General features: G+C 46.2%; 1 protein-coding gene across 6 annotated transcripts in view; it reads right to left on the reverse strand.

Moving 5' to 3' along the window:
* Positions 1–19,035, reverse strand: part of FAT3 (FAT atypical cadherin 3) — a 396,494-nt gene that overhangs the window by 22,165 nt on the left and 355,294 nt on the right. For all 6 annotated transcript variants that reach the window (XM_038761742.1, XM_038761740.1, XM_038761741.1 and 3 more), the window contains 4 exons: positions 17,340–17,537; positions 14,986–15,790; positions 8,056–8,190; positions 5,776–5,933 (listed from right to left, as the gene is read on the reverse strand). In XM_038761742.1, coding sequence (XP_038617670.1) covers positions 5,776–5,933; positions 8,056–8,190; positions 14,986–15,790; positions 17,340–17,537 — 1,296 coding nt within the window. The remainder of the gene's footprint in view (positions 1–5,775; positions 5,934–8,055; positions 8,191–14,985; positions 15,791–17,339; positions 17,538–19,035) is intronic.

Here is a 19,035-nt window from a genome sequence, read left to right on the forward strand (position 1 = left end):
TGTTGTGTGCAGAGCACTGTACTAAGCGCTCGGGAGAGTACAGTACAAAAGAGTTGGGAGACAACGTTCCCTGCCCACAAGGAGCTTACGGTCATCAGCCACAAAAATAATTAAGAGTAATAAAAAATGATTTGAAGACCGAAAGTGGGTTGGCTAGACTGGATCTAACCAATCTGGTCAGGGCGGCGACTCTGACTCACAGCTACTCACCAATGGAAGCCCTCATAAACCCGGCCCTGGTTTAAGACCTTGGGAGAGGAGCTAGGGAATATGGCAGACATTGGGTCCAATCTTCAGCATTGTTCAAATTCCTCCTAAACATATCGTTGTGGGCAGGGAATGTCTCTGTTTATTGTTATATTGTACTTTCCCAATCGCTTAGTACAGTGCTCTGCACACAACAAGCGCTCAATACGATTGAATGAATTGAATGACTATCTCTTCCCAGACAGTAGTATGGTAGTAGTGGTAGTATTTACTGAGTGCCCACTGAGTGAAAGGCTGGGAGGTACAAAGATATGACGCATTCCCCGTTTGCAAGAAGCTTGCACTCAAACAGGGAAACAGACATAAAAGTACTTATAAATACTGCAGTCACAGAAAATAACTGAATGTACCGTGGAATAAACATAAGGGCAAAAGGGCTGTGGATGGGTTTAAATACGAACGTCAAATCTAGATTCGGCTGATGGGTTGAAATGATTTGGAGTGCTGGGAATTAATCGGGGAATGAGGTTATCAGATGGGGAAATTCACAGAATTCTAGATCACATCTCCTCCAAGGGGCCTTCCCTGTCTAAGCCCACATTTCCCCATCTGCCTTTCCCTCTTTGTTGAACATGAATTTGGCTGTGTACCCCTAAAGCACCCCAGCGCCACAGCACTTTTATAAATATCCTCATAGTCTACTATTTCCTTTATAAATATCCTCATAGTCTATTATTTCCTTTATAAATATCCTCATAGTCTACTATTTCCTTTATAAATATCCTCATAGTCTACTATTTCCTTTATAAATATCCTCATAGTCTACTCTTTCCCTTAACTGCAATTAATTTTAATGTCCATCTCTCCCTACAGATTGCAAACTCCTTTTTTTAATAATGGTATTTGTTAGGCGCTTACTTTGTGCCAAGCATTGTTCTAAGGGATCGTGTCTACCGACTCTATTATATTGTTATTTCCCAAGTGCTTAGTACAGTGTTCTGTACCCAGTCAGCACTCAATAAATAACACTGATTGATTCCACTGAGAGATCTTGGTTTAATACGTGCAATTCACAACCAGACCCACAAGAGATTGTTAGAGCGCCATTTACTTTGTTGAGCAAGTAGAAGCCCAGAAAAATCAGGTTCTTCTTCACAAGCTGTGCATTTTTTTTCTTCGTTAGATATTCAGATTGGCTCATTCTCTGTCATCAAATAGGTGCAGTTAACATGTATATCACACAGATGTACATATGGGAACATCAACAGGCCATGTGGTCTGATGACAGCTTTGGGAGTTTATGGATTATGAGTCTAATCTGGGCTCTGTCAAATATTTTCTGGGGAGCCTCCTGCAAATTCTTTAACCTCGAGATGTCCCGGATTCTTCATCTATGGTGCAGAGATAACAGCATTTGCTTGTCTCACAAGGATATTGAGTGCTTCCTCTCAATCAGAGCTCAAATCTCTAACATAGATCTGTTCTATAAACTCTTTCAGCATTCTTCAATATAAACCCATAAAACTAAAAGCTAAAAACACACACCCAAAGTATTTATTTTTGCAACCAGAAAGAATTCCAGTGGAAGGCAACCTGGTGTGCTCTTCATTTTTTGCGTTCAACAAGACAAGTTGAATGAATGTGGTAAATTAGAAGCGAGAGAGTTTCCTGGCCAAGACTTCTGGAGAATGTCCACATTTGTATAATGATATAAATAATAAAATGACGAAATGCTCCTCCTGGGACCACAGGAGGCTTGCACAGTCCATCTGCTGTTACGTTCCGTGGACGCAATATGGGGCTTACCGATCTATCTTGGGAGATATTTAGCCAGTGATATTTCATTTCACGTGAGTTGCTGGAAATGGGTGCCTCTAATTAAAGTATTGCTGGTTCCCATCCCCTTCCACATTTGCAATAATATCAAAGCTTCGATCTCTTCCGGCAAAACCAACGTGGTGGCAATGTACTTAGACGTATAAAGGCTGCTTAATGAAGCGATGCTAAGTCACCTCCAACACTACCACCAACAGTGAGCAATACAGTTTCGCTGTTTTTTTTTTTTATGGTATTTGTTAAATGCTTACTGTGTGCCACGCACTGCACTACGGGCTGGGAGTAGATACAAGCTAATCAGGTTGGACACGGTCCCTGTCCCACAGCGGGCTCACAATCTCACTCTCCCAAGTTACAAATGACATAGCTGAGGCACGGAGAAGTTTAGCGACTTGCCCAGGTCACACAGCGGACAAGTAGAGGAGCCGGGATTAGGACCCAGATGCTTCTGTCTCCCAGGCCTGTGCTCTAGCCACTAGGCCACACTGCTTCTCACTGCTTCACGCTGCTGTTGCATTTAGCAGTCCCGTTCAGTGCCCTAGAAGGAAGCTCTTCTCTCTGCTCCTCCTCCCTCCCACTCTCACCTCCCCCCCTTTTCTATCGGAAACATCTGATGTGCAAAACTGTGAAGATTAGAAACAACACCTCTTCCCAGGGCACAATACATTCTAATGTTGATCAAAATGATCCAAACTGTTCTTCTCTGGTTAAAATCTGTTCAGTTCTTTCATTTCCCTGCTCAGTGCAGTCAGGGAACGTGCCTACCAGAAGCAGCGTGGCTCAGTCGAAAGAGCACGGGCTTTGGAGTCAGAGGTCATGGGTTCAAATCCCGGCTCCACCAATTGTCAGCTGTGTGACTTTGGGCAAGTCACTTAACTTCTCTGGGCCTCAGTTACCTCATCTGTAAAATGGGGATTAAGATTGTGAGCCCCCGGTGGGACAGCCTGATCACCTTGTAACCCCCCCAGCGCTTAGAACAGTGCTTTGCACATAGTAAGCGCTTAATAAATGCCATTATTATTATTATTATTATTACCAATTCTGTTACTCTGTACTTTCCCAAGGCTTAGTGCAGTGCTCTCACACAGTAAGTGCTCCATAGATACCACTGATTGATTGATTTCCCTGACAGCCAGTAGAGAAGGAAAAGGAAAGATAGCCCATTGGGTTTCTGATCATTCGTAGAGAAACATCATCAGATCTCACTATCTTCAAAACAGGATATACGGATCTGTAGCCCGGTGCACCCATGCTACGCATGAAAACCAAGGGACCCTGATAACAAGCAAGCCATCTCTCTAATAGAATGAAAGGAAAATGAATCTGTCATACGGCAAACAACATAAAAAGGTATCTGGGCTATCCCTTGGTGACAATATAGGGAATTCTGGCCTAAAGAGAGGAGTACAAGGAAGAAGCAAGCCTCCTGCTGGTTCTGAGATAAAAGGCTTTAATTCACATTTTTATCTTCCCTTATCATCCTCATGCATGTTTTGTTTTGTCGTCTGTCTCCCCCTTCTAGACTGTGAGCCCATTGTTGGGTAGGGACTGTCTCTATATGTTACCGACTTGTACTTCCCGAGCGCTTAGTCCAGTGCTCTACACACAATAAGTGCTCAGTAAATACGACTGAATGAATGAATTTCACTCTGCCTTTGTGCAATTCTGCCTCCACTTTCAAGGAACACATTCCTCTCATTCATTCACTCATTTTGAGCATTTCTTCACGATTCCACTGTGAAAACACAAGCAGCCAGGATGGGCAAGTTAAAGCAGATTTTCCTGCCCTAGTTTTTGCTTTCCAAGCACAAGGAACACATTGGAACAAACGCTGAATGGCAGATAGATGTAATCTTTTGGAGGTTCTGGACTCTAAGGGAATGGAACCTATCATGATTTGGCCCAGCAAGGTGCGATTTTGGCCAATAGCATTGTTTATCCCTGGCTCATAAATTCAGGATGGATGTGGATAATAATCATAATGATGGCATTTGTTAAACGCTTACTACGTGCAAAGCACTGTTCTAAGCACTAGGGAGGATACAAGGTGATCAGGTTGTCCCATGTGGGGCTCACAGTCTTAATCCCCATTTTACAGATGACGTAACTGAATGAAGGCAGAGAAGTTAAGTGACTTGCCCAAAGTCACACAGCTGCCAATTGGCAGAGCTGGGATTTGAACCCATAACCTAAGTCAACACTGGGCAGAGGGAAGATTGCTGGAGTTGAGATTCTTGACCCTCCATCCACCCACAGGGATTAGGGATTTCCTGGATAACCAGGTCTACTTACTCTTCTGTACACTCTTAGAACAGTTCTTAGAAGAGTGCTCTGCACACGGTAACTACTCAATAACACGATGGGCAGGAAATGGGTCTACCAATTCTGTTATATTGTACTCTCCCAAACGCTCTGCACACAACAAGCCCTCAGTAAATACGACTCATTTACAGATTGATAAATTCCTTCCATCTGGCCCAGAAGCGCCTTGTGGGCAGGACTGGTGTCTTCTAACTCTATTGTACTCTCCCTTGTGCGAGGTACAGTACTCTGCACTCAGTAGGTGTTCAATAAATACTAGAGAATAGCTCTAGTTGTACCAAATCCTCAGCCACCTTACCCCACTTAAATACTTGCCGGTAGTTTTCAAATTTTGATTTAGTTGTCCGCTTGCATTCATTGATTAAGTCAACTCTCACACTTTCACAGACTGCTTGTCTTAGTAATAATAATGATAGCATTTATTGAGCGCTTACTCTATGCAAAGCACTGTTCTAAGTGCTTACCCATTCAGTTGGAAGTTCTTTGAAGGCAGGGTCCCTCTCTCATAAAGTCCTACTTCTGAATCTCCTCCAAGGCCCTACTATAGTTATCTGCCACTACTAAATACTTATTCAAAATCGCTGATGCTGATGATGGTGAATTCGAAGAGCAAAGGATGGAGGAGGGAAGTGAAACCTCATCTCAGCCTGTCCTGAGAGGAAATGCCAGATGGGGTTGTATTTCTCTAGTTCTAGTGGAGCCTTACAAAGGAAGAGAGGAGAATATTCCACCCGCTGGAATATCCCTCCAAGGTCTTTTCAGCCCACCCCCAAAGGAGGGGAAGCAGAGCAGGTGACACAACCCGAAGGAGTGACTGTTGAGGGGGAGGAACCAAAATGCCCCCCTTCCCACCCACCCCTTTCCCTCAGAGGCTGGCCAGTCCTATAGTCTCCCTTGGGGCTGTCGATCGAGAACAGGCTGGGCCCCGCCTTCAGTCTGCTCCCAGAGTCCGTTGTGGCACATTTTAGGGTGGATTCGACAGCGGAGAGCAGGATTGACTTTGTAATGGGCCTAACCCCCAAGCGTGACCCTTACATGCCCCCAAGGTCATCCCTTCCTCCAGGGTTCACATTACACCAAGAAAACAGTGGAGCTGTGAGCAACCCGACTCCTCGGGAATGGCCGAGTGATTAAGCTCGAGGAGCCTGGTTCTCAAACCCGTCACAGAGCCAGATGACATATTTGCCAAGAGCCAAGCCCAGTGGTGCACACTCAGAGGAAAAAACGTTATCGTAAGGCCCTGACAAAGTCTCCCCGGGCTTCCTGGGGTTCTCCCGCAACCTGAAATCTACTGCCAGTCTTCAAAACAGAAAGGCAGAGTGAGGACAACACTCCCCAAACCGAGAGCCAAAACGTCACCGTGTCAGCAAGAAGAAATGACTGCAGGGAGCGATAACCCATTTTCATTACCTTCAGAATTATGCAGGGATTCGCTCGGGTGTACATTAGAATCCCATTGCTCTGCAGTGTGCGAAGGCGCAGGGCCAGCTTAAACTCCTCTTTCTTGCTATTTTCTGAAAGCCGGTACTTGATGTAACTGTTGCCAGCGAAGCTGAGCGAAGTGTGGCCTGAAAAAGATCGTTCGGAGGCACAGACCCTTTAATAATCATTCAGAAATGAGGAGGCTACCGAGAAGCAACCCCTATACTAACGCGCATGTGAATGACAGATCGCTTGAAAATAGTGAAGCCATTTCAAGACAAATCTTAGAAAAGTCATTCTAACTTCTGTTTTAAGTTTGGGTTCACTGTTGAAATGCACCCATGCAAAACTCCGGGAGAAAAAGAGGATTTAACTCCTACTGAGACTGTGATCCCCATATGGGACAGGGACTGTGTCCAGTCTGATTATCTTGTCTCTACCCCAATGCTTGTCACATAATAAGTGCTCTACAAATATCATTAAAAAAACCCACAATCCCCCACAAAAACAAAAATCAAACAGGTTCTCACCAGGAATTTGAGTTATCTGGGATAAACTCCGCAGAGTTTGAAATCTGGATTTTCACGGTCATCTTTCTATCTGTCTTTGGTGTGGTCCTGAATTATTTAAAACTCTTATGACAATTTTCAAATACCTACATCACTGATTCCCCCGAATGTCCCAAAGGACTTTTGGCCAACTCTTAACTACATGTTCAACTGGAGATCCAGAAACCTGGATAAAGAAAATCCTGGGGTAATGTTGGAAACGCAAATTTAAACATTTGTTTCAATGATGATGATGGTATTTGTTAAGCGCTTACTAAGTGCCAAGCACTGTTCTAAGCACTAAGGGGGATACAAGGTCATCAGGTTGTCCCACGTGGGGCTCACAGCCTCAATCCCCATTTTACAGATGACGTAACTGAGGCTCAGAGAAGTGAAGTGACTTGCCTGAAGTCACACAGCTGACAAGGGGCGGAGCTGGGATTAGAACCCAGGACCTCTGACTCCCAAGCCTGGGCTCTTTCCACTAGGCCAACTGATTTTCCGTGATCTAGCAGCTACAGCACAGGTACGGGAGGCGGAAGGACCTGGGTTCTAAGCCCAGATGGGCCACTTGTCTGCTGTGTGACCTTGGCCAAGTCAGTTTACTTCTCTGGGCCTCGGTTACCTCATCTATAAATTGCGGATTGACTGTGAGCCCATGTGAGACATGAATTGTGTCCAACCTGATTAGCTTGTGTCTGCTCCAAACAGTACAGTGCCTGGCAAGCACTCTCGTTGTCTGGGTTTACAGACTCCAGAGAAAGAAGAATCCGTAATCTGCTCCGGTTTTGGAGTCAAGAAGCTTTCTTTTATGTCTGACTGAAATCTCTTGTCCCAATTTCACCCCACTTCCTCTCACTGGAACCTCTCAGGGGCAGTGGAATGGGAACAAAAGCACCTTCAGACTTCTCCACATTTAACAATCCCAAAGCCTTAAACTGTTTTTCAAAAATCTTACTTTCCAGTTATTCACTCCTATTTTTCTGTGCTTTTCTGGCTCTCCTCTAGAAAGTCTCTACGATTAAAACTGGAGACAAAATATTCTATGAATATTCTTCACAAATCTGGAAATACTATCAATAAGAGCATAGCAGAGCTCTAATTGTATTTCCGATATTAAATTCTTGATATTAAGAAAAACAGCACTTACACTGTTGACTCAGCTATCTTGCAATCCACTATTGCCTGCAGATCCTTCTCCCAGACTTACTCTGGCTGGGCTCTCCTTGCTTTTTAAGTGTATTTACTGAACACTACCCTCCCTTTTTTAAGAAGCAGCGTGGCTCAGTGGAAAGAGCCCGGGCTTTGGAGTCAGAGGTCATGGGTTCAAATCCCGGCTCCACCACTTATCAGCTGTGTGACTTTGGGCAAGTCACAACTTCTCTGGGCCTCAGTTACCTCGTCTGTAAAATGGGGATGAAAACTGTGAGCCCTCCGTGGGACAACCTGATCACCTTGTTAACCTCTCCAGCGCTTAGAACAGTGCTTTGCACATAATAAGCACTTAATAAATGCTATCATTATTATTATTATTATTATGTGTCTTACAGGTAAACTAAGTAGTCATTCAAATTTTAGGTCACACACTTGGCCCCCAAATTCCAAGTGAATTCAGAAGGTGAATGCTTTATGCAGATGAAGTCAGAAGGCGAGCATTTTCCATGAGCACACAAGGTTGGTGTTATTCTGAGGGGTGCGCGGAAGGAAGACAACTGGGTACCTGAGCATTCTCCGAGTTTTCCTGGCGGACACTGGCAGATGAAAGGTCTTCGGTTGGCTTCATACCCCACGCACTGCATGTCCCCGGGACACGGCTTCTCCATACAAGGATCGCTTGACCCCGGACACAGTCCTCCTGGTGTAGATGGAAGCATGTTGTTCAGTGTGACATGCAAAATAACCCTGTTGACATTGTCTAACGGCCATAAGCAGGCACAGTTGCACACACACACACACACACACACACACAGCTTTAGGAGGACCAGACGGCTTCACGGATGCTATAAAAACTAGCAAGCGTTTATGGAGGATGTTGCAGAGTGGGGATCACCCTGTGTGAACTTTTCACTGGGGTTTTTTTTATTTGTGCCGTGCTTCTAACTCCTGCTTTGTAGGTTAGGGGTTAAAAAGGGCATAGGTTTGGAGTCTTTTCTGTAAATGGGGCCATGACATTCTGGAATCCGACTCCTTTGGCCTGAGAAAGGCTGGGACCATTAAGACTCTGATCAAGTAAGAGAGGGGTTGTTCATAGTGACTTTCTGGGTGGTGGAAACACCACAAAAGCATGCTCCTCATGTTCCTGGTTCTCTCTTGTTCAACTGGAGGTGATAATAATAATAATAATATCTAAGTGCTTATGTTGTGGCAACACTGTGCTATGTGTTGGGGGAGAGACACTATAATTGTATCAGGCACAGTACCTGTCTCAAACAGGATAAAGGGGCAGAAGAGAGGGCTATTTAATCCCCATTTAACAGATGAGGAAACTGAGACACAGAGAAGTCAGGTGACATCCCCAAGGTCATTCAGTAGTCAAGTAGCAGTGCTGGGATTAGAACCCCAATCTCTTGACTCCCAGCCCTGTGCTCTTTCAATTATCAATCACACCTATTGATCATGTACTGTGTGCAGAACACAGTATTAAGTGCTTGCTGCTTCTCCGTGAGTGTAATAAAATAATTTCAATAATCACGGATGGAAGTTTCAGTAGATTACAAGAACACTTTTCTTAAGTGCCCTAGGATGAAATTTCCCCTTAGACCATCAGCAAATAAATTCTTGGGAAAAAGTGAGAAGATTAATGATGGAATCAGGCCCTATTTCTCCATTACTGTGGTTTCTTAGTATCTGATGTGTGACCTTGTACAAGTCACTTGACTTCTATAAATCTCCAAATGGGGATAAGAAATCTCTGTATATTCTTAGACTGTGAGTCCTGTATTGGACTGTGTACTCTCTGACCACCTTTAATTTCTCAACAGTTAGAATGGTCATGTTTTAAACAGCTTCCCTTGAGTTTCGGAACAGGATTAGAGTCTAGCTTCTCTAAGGTGTTGGGAGTTTAATGATCCAGTAGGATCCTGCCTTTCTAATTTCCTTCCTTTCTACTCTTTCCTGATGACTAGGCACATTTTCATATAAAACAGTAGTGTCTTACTCCACAGGAAAACAGCAATTTGATTTTCACACCATATAAACAATTTAAGAACAGTGGACCTCAAGAGCGGTGATACCAGAAGCATTAGAAAATGCAGGATTTATAAATCCCACTTTCCAGTGAGTATAAATCCCTCTTCCCAGTAATTATAAATCCCATTTTCCAGCGATTTACAATTCAGTAATAAAAGACATTATTTGGGGTAAACCAGCTGACAAAGCCTCACTGGGCAAAAGGACTGTTTTATTAAAATCCACTCTTGTTTTTGGAAACCCAAACAGTTCCCTGCTCTGCTCCTACGCTCCCAATTTTAATGTCATCACAGAGTTTTTAATATTTATGCGATGTCCAGGTGGCTTCTTGGTCAACCCTGCCTGAGTAATACCAAGGATTTGGTAGACACAAGGAAAACAAAGTCTGTTCTCCAAGACTAAAGGTCGGCATATTTTCATGGACCTTTCTTCCATGAACTGATTAAAACCCTTAGAACAAATACCTACGTAACAGAAACCAGGTCCCAGGCATGACTCTATAAACAGCCTAGGTAATGCAACCTCCAAAATTTGTTCTGTCCATTTTGTGGCAAAGTGGCCACTGCTAAAGTAGGGGATTCATTGTCACTGCAAGTTGTGCAGGGTGAAAATATCAGTAGGTTCAGGAGGGGCTTGGAGAGTGAATTAACAGCGATCCTTAATGGGCAACTAATACTACTAATAATAGTAATGATAATGTTAACTGATAAATGATAATGTTAAATGATAATGTTAATGTTAAAAGAGAAACAGCTTGGCTCAATGGAAAGAGCACGGGCTTTGGAGTCAGAGGTCATGGGTTCAAATCCCAGCTCCACCAACTGTCAGCTGTGTGACTTTGGGCAAGTCACTTAACTTCTCTGTGCCTCAGTTACCTCATCTGTAAAATGGGGATTAAAACTGTGAGCCTCCCGTGGGACAACCTGATCACCTTGTAACCTCCCCAGCGCTTAGAACAGTGCTTTGCACACAGTAAGCGCTTAACAAATACCATCATTATTATTATTATTAACTGTGGTACTTAAGTGTTTACTATATGCTAGGCGCTGTACTAAGCACTGGGGTAGATACAGATAATCAGGTTGGACACAGAACGTGTCCCACATCAATCAATCAATCAATCATATTTATTTTTTTTAAAAATAGCATTTATTAAGCACTTACTATGTGTAAAGCACTGTTCTAAGCGCTGGGGAGGTTACAAGGTGATCAGGTTGTCCCACGGGGGGCTCACAGTCTTAATCCCCATTTTACAGATGAGGGAACTGAGGCCCACAGAAGTGAAGTGACTTGCCCAAAGTCACACAGCTGACAAGTGGCAGGGCTGGGATTTGAACCCATGACCCCTGACTCCAAAGCCCGGGCTCTTTCCCCTGAGCCACGCTGCTTCTCCGTACAATGCTCTGCACACAGTAAGCACTTGATAAATACCACTGACTGGAGCCTTGTAGAAGAAGTGGGAGATTTCACACGGGCCCGGGGCGGGGGTTAGAAAAATGGGCTTCTTGTACTCTCCCAAACATTCAGTACAGTGCTCTGCACACCAGTCAGTGCTTGATAAATACTACTGAATGAATAAATGAATGAATGACTTGGCATGATGGATCAATGGGGTCTGAGCAGCAGCAGTGGGAAGAACGGAGAGGAGAGAATCTGACTTTAGACTTTAGACTGTGAGCCCACTGTTGGGTAGGGACTGTCTCTATATGTTGCCAACTTGTACTTCCCAAGCGCTTAGTACAGTGCTCTGCACACAGTAAGCGCTCAATAAATATGATTGATTGATTGATTGATTGATTGAGAGAGACTTGCCAACAACGACCGGGGCAGTGCTTATCGGTGTTCAGAAGCAGAGAGAGGAGCAGCGGGGCCTAGTGGACAAAGCCCAGGCCTGAGAGTCACAAGAGCCTGGGTTCTAATCCCGGCTCCACCACTTGTCTGCTGTGTGACCTTGGGTGAGTCACTTAACTTCTCTGTGCCACAGTTCCCTCATCTGTAAAATGGCGATGAAGACTGAGCCCCATGAGGGACAGGGACTATGTCCATGCTAGCGCTTAGTGCAGTGCCTGGCACATAGTAAGTGCTTAACAAATACCACAATTATCATTATTATTATTATTATCATTATTATTCAGAAGGCTGTTCAGGGAGGAGGGATTGCGGGGGATGGATTCTTTCTTGGTTTCCAGCCTCCACAATAATAATAATAACAATAATAATAATAATAATAATAATAATAGCTTTTGTTAAGCACTTACTATGTGCCAAGCACTGTTCTAAGCACTGGGGGGGATACAAGGTAATCAGGTTGCCCCACATGGGGCTCACAGTCTTAATCCCCATTTTCCAGATGAGGTTACTGGGGCCCAGAGAAGTGAAGTGACTTGCCAAAGTCACACAGCTAAGTGGAGGAGCCAGGATTAGAACCCATGACCTCTGACTCCCAAGCCCGGGCTCTTTCCACTGAGCCACGCTGCTTCTGAAAATCTGATCGAGCTCAACCTCAAACATTAAACAGAAGGTTACAGGGGCCTGTTCAACAAGGAGAGAGTAACCGGAAACTTAAAACTACCGCAGTGAGAGCGCCCAGGCCCTATATAGCTGGAAACACCCCCCACCCCACAAAGACTGAGACTTTACGGTCCTTGTCTATCTGTAAACACGCGGAAATCTGAAAGCCTTGCCTCAAACATCCCTCCATAAATACACACACGGAAATCTGAAAGCCCTGCCTCAAACATCCCTCCATAAATACCCTGGAATCCCTTCGGTTGCCGAATAAATCAGCACCTGCATCTCTCCCTTTCCCAGAAAAGAAAGTGTGGCCTAGTGTAAAGACCCCTTGCCTAGGACTCGGAGGATCCAGGTTCTGATCTGGTTTTACCATTCGCCTCCTGTGTGACCTCGGACAAGTCGCTTAACTTCTCTGGGCCTCAGCTCCCTCATCTGCAAAATTAGGGATTCCACACCTGTTCTCCCTCCAACTTAGACTGTGCACCTCGTGTGGGACCCGATTATCTTGTATCTGCCACGGCGCTTAGTGCAGTACTTGGGACTTAGTAAGTGCTCGACAAATACCACAATCATTATTATGTACATAGCTGTACTTCATTTTCTTTCTTTATTCATTTATTTACATTAATGTCTGCCTTCTGCTCTAGACTGTAAGCTCATTGTGGGTAGGGAATGTGTCTGTTTATTGTTGTATTGCACACTCCCAAGCGCTTAGTACAGTGCTTTGCCCTCAGAAAGAACTCAATAAATACAAATGAATGAATATTATTGCTATCATGTTTTATTATTATTATTATTATTATTATTGTACCCTACCCAGAAGAGCTGATGTCTCAGAGTAGCTCTGCTACTGGGGAACTTTTCACCTGGGAGGGAAGTTATTCGTTCCAATACCCTAAGCACATAAGAGCAAGGACGCGGCTAAGAACTTAATTTGCCATTATGAAAGACTCCGAGTACGTGTTTGCCTAATCCTGGTTTCAGGAAGTTCATGTGTCTAATTGCTCTGGGCCATAAATACCTCTTTGTGACACAAGAAAGACCCCATCAGCTGTCAGGAAGCTGAAACAGTCTTAGTTGTCACCTCCCGTCCCCCTCTCTCTTCCCCCAGTGCATTTCAGGAAGAGACACTTGTCTTAACTATCGCTGTGGAACCCAGATTTAATTAATATGTTCTGCGCTCTTGACAACCTCTAAGGAAAAGTGCCAGTTCCATGCTCTAAATTTCCCCGCTTCCCTCAGGTTGGGAAATCGAGTGAGCTCTAAGGGAAAGCATGGCTCACTTGGCTGAACAAAATGAATTAAGTTGCTCCGCACCAGTGGTGGGGTGAAGGGAATCTAGTGGAAGCCCCCACCAGCTCCTTCTAATCCTCTTGTTCAGGGTTGGGCGTTTCCCCTCGGGTCACCACCTTAAGGTTACCGAAACAGATTTCCTACACGCTTTTCGCTCTAGAGCGGCATCGGAAGGGAATGTAGTCACAAAGGACCATTCTTCCACGGTCCTGACCTAACTCAGGATGCTCCTGCCGAAAGTTAACTTGTTCCTTCTTTGTCCTGTGCCATATTTCCTGAAAACGAGACAAAAAGTCCAGGTGTTTTCAGAGTGGAACCTTCACCAACGCCTGGGTCCCGGATGGTCTTGGTTTGATGTTGAGGTGAGGCCATTTCATCTTACAATTCCACTCCTCCTCTGCCAAACTGGGGAACTGTTTTACTGGCACACCAGTCCAGTGGGAGGCACCAGATGACGTCGGGCATTTTTTTTTAAATCAACTGGGGTAACGCGTTTCGGACACGACAGGGAGCGTTCAACGCCTGCCTCGTTTCCTTGTGAGTTGGGGCTTTCCAAGAGGTCTCCTCTCGGAAGAATCAGCCTGCACAATGCAGCTGGGTTTGAGCGTGAGTTGGCCCGATGTCAGGCGGTAATTTGGGAAACCTCTCTGGAGTTGACAAACACACAGTGCGCTTGGAGCTTATGAGGCAGAGGCAGCAGGAGAAGCAGTGGTGGTGAGGAAGCCATTCCCACTGGGATTTCAGAATGCAGTTCTGCCCATTTTGTCCCATTGCCCCCAGACCTCCGATTAAATCCCTGTCTTTATACAGTACCTCACCCCTCAACTTTCTTAACAAGCCCTGCCCCTTTTGGGCCAACAAACTCCCAATCGTAGTCCGGCAACGTCATGCTGCAGGGCAGTCATTTAACCGCCACTTGTCTTCTGCCTGACCTTGCATAAGTCACTTCTCTGGGCCTCAGTTCCCTCATTTGTCCAACGGGGATTAAGACTGTGATCCCCACATGGGGCCGGGACTACAACCTCAATAGCTTGCATTTACCCTGGGGCTTAGTATGGTGCCCGACAAATAAGAAACACTAAGGGGAAGCAGCCTGGCCTAGAGGCCAAAGAGCAGGCTTGGGAATCAGAGGTCATGGGTTCTAATCCTGGATCTGCCATTTAACAATAATAATAATAATGGCATTTATTAAGCGCTTACCATGTGCAAAGCACTGTTCCAAGTGCTAGGGAGGTTACAAGGTGATCAGGTTGTCCCCTCGGGGGGCTCACAGTCTTAATCCCCATTTTACAGATGAGGTAACAGAGAAGTGAAGTGATTTGCCCAAAGTCATTTGTCTGCTGCGTGACCTTGGACAAGTCACTTCACTTCTCTGTCCCTCCGTTACCTCATCTGTAAACCGGGGATTGAGACTGTGAGCCCCATGTGGGACAGGGACTGCGTCCAACCTGACTGACTTGTGCCTACCCCTGCGCTTAGAACAGTGCTTGGCACACAGTAAGCGCTTAACAAACACCATCATTATTTTTTATAATGGCATTTATACTATGTGCCAAGCACTGTTCTAAGCACTGAAAAAAAATATGGACCAAAAAAAAAAAATCAACCAACCGAAGTAAATGACAAAGCGCTCGCCCCCACGCGCCCCGCTCACCGTCACAAGTGCAGCGCACGTTCCTGTAGAAGCGGGGGCACACGAAGCTGATGCGGGCCGTACTGTAGGTCATGAGGGCGTGCGAGTCAATGGTCAGGCTCTGCTCGCAGTGCTGCTCCTGGCAGTCCAGGCCGGAGCAGTTCTTCTCCAGGATGGCGGCGATGCGGACCACATTCTCCAAGTGGCGGCGGGCGTTGGACAGCTTCTGGATCACGTAGGCCGGCTTGTAGAAGCCGCCGCCGCCGCCGTGCACCTGGACGGCCAACAGCACGTCCAGCTGGCCGGTGCCGGCCACGGGCTGGATGCTGATGATGTGGAGGCTGTCCTGCTTCTGGGGCAGGACGGCGTGGCGCAGGGCGCGGCGGAAGCCGTGGAGGTGCAGCCCCACGAAGTCCTCGGGGGACACGTCCTCGAAGCGGACCGTCACCGCGCTGCGCACCATCTCCTGCGCCAGCTGCTCCACGTGCACCAGCACGTCGATGGGCACCTGGAAGCGGCCATCGCTGACCGACACGTTCAGGACGTACTTGCCGCTGTCCAGCCCCCCCAGGGCCACCACCTTCCCGTCGTGGCCGTTCACCTGGAACAGGCTCTTCTGCTCGGCCCGCAGGGCGAACGACAGGACGTCGTACACGTCCTGGTCCGTGGCGTGGATCTTCCCGATGACCCCGCCGGGGAAGTCGTCCTCCAGGGTGACGATGAAGATCTCCAGGGGGATGGCCGTCGGCTTGTGGATGCTCTCTTCGATCACCCGCACCTGGATGTGGCAGTGGGAGCTCCGCTGCGGCCTGCCCGAGTCCTTGGCCTGAGGGGAAGAACCGACAGACCGGTCCGCGACATTTACTGAGCGCTTACTGCGGGCAGAGCACCGTCCTAACTAAGCGTTCGGGATCATACAATGCAGTGGGGCCATCAGGCACACAAGGAGCTTCATTCATTCAGTCGTATTTATTGAGCGCTTACTGTGTGCAGGGCACAGTACTGAGCAGGCGCGTTTCCTGCCCACAAGGAGCTTCATTCATTCAGTCCTATTTATTGAGCACTTACTGTGTGCAGGGCACTGTACTGAGCAGGCGCGTTTTCTGCCCACAAGGAGCTTCATTCATTCATATTTATTGACCGCTTACTGTGCTCAGGGCACTGTACTGAGCAGGCACGTTTCTTGCCCACAAGGAGCTTCATTCATTCAGTCGTATTTACTGAGCGCTTACTGTGTGCAGGGCACTGTACTGAGCAGGCACGTTTCCTGCCCACAAGGAGCTTTATTCATTCAGTCGTATTTAGCGAGCACTTACTGTGTGCAGGGCACTGTACTGAGCGCTTGGAAGAGTACAATACAATAATAAACAGAGTCCCTGCCCACAATGAACTTACAGTCTAGAGGGATGGACGTTAATATCTATAAATAAATTACAGATGTGTACCTCGGTGCTATGGGGCTGAGAGGAGGGTAAATAAAGGGTACAAGTCCAAGTGCGAAGGCCAAGGAGAAGGAGCAGAGGAAATACAGGCTTTTTTATGGTATCTGGTAAGCGCTTACTATCTGTCAGGCACCGTGCTAAGCGCTGGGGTAGATACAAGCTAATCAGATTGGACAAAGTCGATGTCCCACATGCAGATCGCAGGCTTAATCGCCATTTAACTGAGGAGGTAACAGGCACAGAGAAGTCAAATGGCTTGCCCAAGACCACACAGCAGACAAGTGGCAGAGTCACTTAAAACACTGGTCGTTCTGACTCCCAGGGCCAAGGTCCACCCATGAGGCCACGCTGTTTATCTAGTTGGGGAAGGCCTTTTGCAAGGAGACGAGATTTTAATAAGGCCGAGGGTGGTCAGCTGTGTGACTCTGGGCAAGTCACTTCACTTCTCTGTGCCTCAGTCACTTCACTTGTAAAATGGGGATTAAGACTGTGAGCCCACGTGGGACAACCTGATGACCTTGTATCTACCTCAGTGCTTAGAACAGTGCTTGGCACACAGTAAGCACTTAACAAATACCATCTTTCTTTTTCTGTCATAAGTTAAAGGGGAACTTGGCTGGGAGCAATCCATCAATCTGTCGATCCACTGGACTCATTGAAGGATTACCAGTGCAGAGCCCTGCCTTAAAGTGCTTGGCAGAGGATCATACAGGATCATAATCCCCAGTAGGTGCTCAAAAAATATGTCAAACTGACTGACCGCACAAGCATGGCGTCTCTCTTTCCTCCCAAAAGCTCAGCTAACATCCAGGCTGAAAACTGACCAGGACCTGGCCTGGCTCTGTCTGGCAGCTATTTCCACTGATAATTTGAGATAACCAGACACCGAGTGTGGAAACAAATGGGGAAGGCATTGTGGGCCCGGGCTATTACCTCGACGTAAAGCACGTATTCTTTGGGCACGGGGTGCCGGAAGACGACAGCCGATCTCAAGACCCCGTGTGGGTCCAACATGAATTCCTCTTCCTCATTCCCAGCCACGATGGAGAAGGTGAACGGGGGCCCGTTGTGAAAGGAGTCTCTGTCCGTCACCACCAGCTGCAGAATGCTTGTGCCCACTGGTTTGTTTTCCTTCATGACACGGGGGATAAAAGGAAAGATCAGATGGCACCTCTCTTTTGCAGACACCTGTTACTAGTTCTGAGGTCGGCTAAGCTGGAAATTTGAGTTTTCACAGGAAGGGTTTCCGCGGGCTGTTTTGCTGCCTTCAGCAAAAATGCTTAAGAATGTGCAGGAATGTTATAGGCACTATTGCTAGGATCTGGGCACCCCAAAACACCAGAACCAATTGTTCTGGTTTAAACTCCATTTGAGGGCTCAAACTGTGGTCGCAAGCTGCCTCCAGTTTTCAAGAGTTAATAACTGAAATGATAATAATAATGATGATGATAATAATAAATAATAATGATGATAAGAGTAGTACTTTTGTTAAGGGCTTACTGTATGCCAAGCACCGTACTAAGCACTGGGGTAAATATGAGATAACCAGGACAGACACAGTGCCTTTCTCAACAGGGGACACAGTCTCACTGGGGAGGGAGAACAAGCATTGAATCTCCATTTTGCAAATGAAGAAACTGAGGCACAGACAAGTTAAGTGACTTATCCAAGGTCACATAGCAGGTACGTGGCAGAGCCAGGATCGGAACCCAGATCTCCTGATTCCCAGGCCCATGTTCTTTCAATTAGGCCATGACTCCAAGAAGACCAAGGAGAATGTGAGAAATCATCTGAGTGGGCCCATCCGACTCCCCTGAGAATACACCAAATGTTTAGTACAGTGTTCCGCACGCAGTTAGTACTTGAAAAGTATCACTGATTAATTGGTGGGTTGATAGGAAAGCAGCAATGCCCTGTGATGAGAGGTCATTTTTGAGTGGTGTTGTCACCAAGTGATTATGAAGAGATGCGACTATAAAACTACATCAGAACATCAGATTTTCTTGTAGGATGCCCTGAGTACAGTGACAATGCCCCAGAAAACACACGAGACACAAACCAATCCCCGAATGGCAGAATTAGGCTGTCTGTAACAATGAAAGCTACCAGGCGAACTTGTCTGGGAAGTGGCACCCGAGGGACAGAATGATATATTTATTTAGTCACGGGTGAGGAAGGGGATCTTGAAGCTTCAGTCTTGGTCAGAAGGTTAGAAACCTGGCCTGCTGTCAATTACTTAGCGTAATACATTACTGTTTTTCTCTCTCTACCCCCAAAATGGAAACACAAAGGCCCTTTCACCATTATTGTTTTGGTCAAAGGTTATCCTCACTTTAAAAACACATGATTCATTCCCCTCTGGCCCTGGAGTAGGGTTATGAACTGTTTGGATTTCAGTGAAAGGGAGGGAGAGAAAGGGACAGAAGATAACAGAAGGAGATAGGAAGAGATGGAGAAAGGGAAAGAGAGAGGGGAAAAAGAGAGAGGAAAAGAGGTGGGATGGGGGGGGGGGGGGAAGGGAGGGAGACAGGGTTTTCCCAAAACAGAGCCTTTAATTTATCTTACTGAGGTGGGGTTTAGGATTATATTAGGCTGGGAGGCAGTGATGGGATGAAATATTGAGGTTACA

This window comes from Tachyglossus aculeatus, chromosome 20, assembly GCF_015852505.1.
Source record: "Tachyglossus aculeatus isolate mTacAcu1 chromosome 20, mTacAcu1.pri, whole genome shotgun sequence".
Lineage (NCBI taxonomy): Eukaryota > Metazoa > Chordata > Mammalia > Monotremata > Tachyglossidae > Tachyglossus > Tachyglossus aculeatus.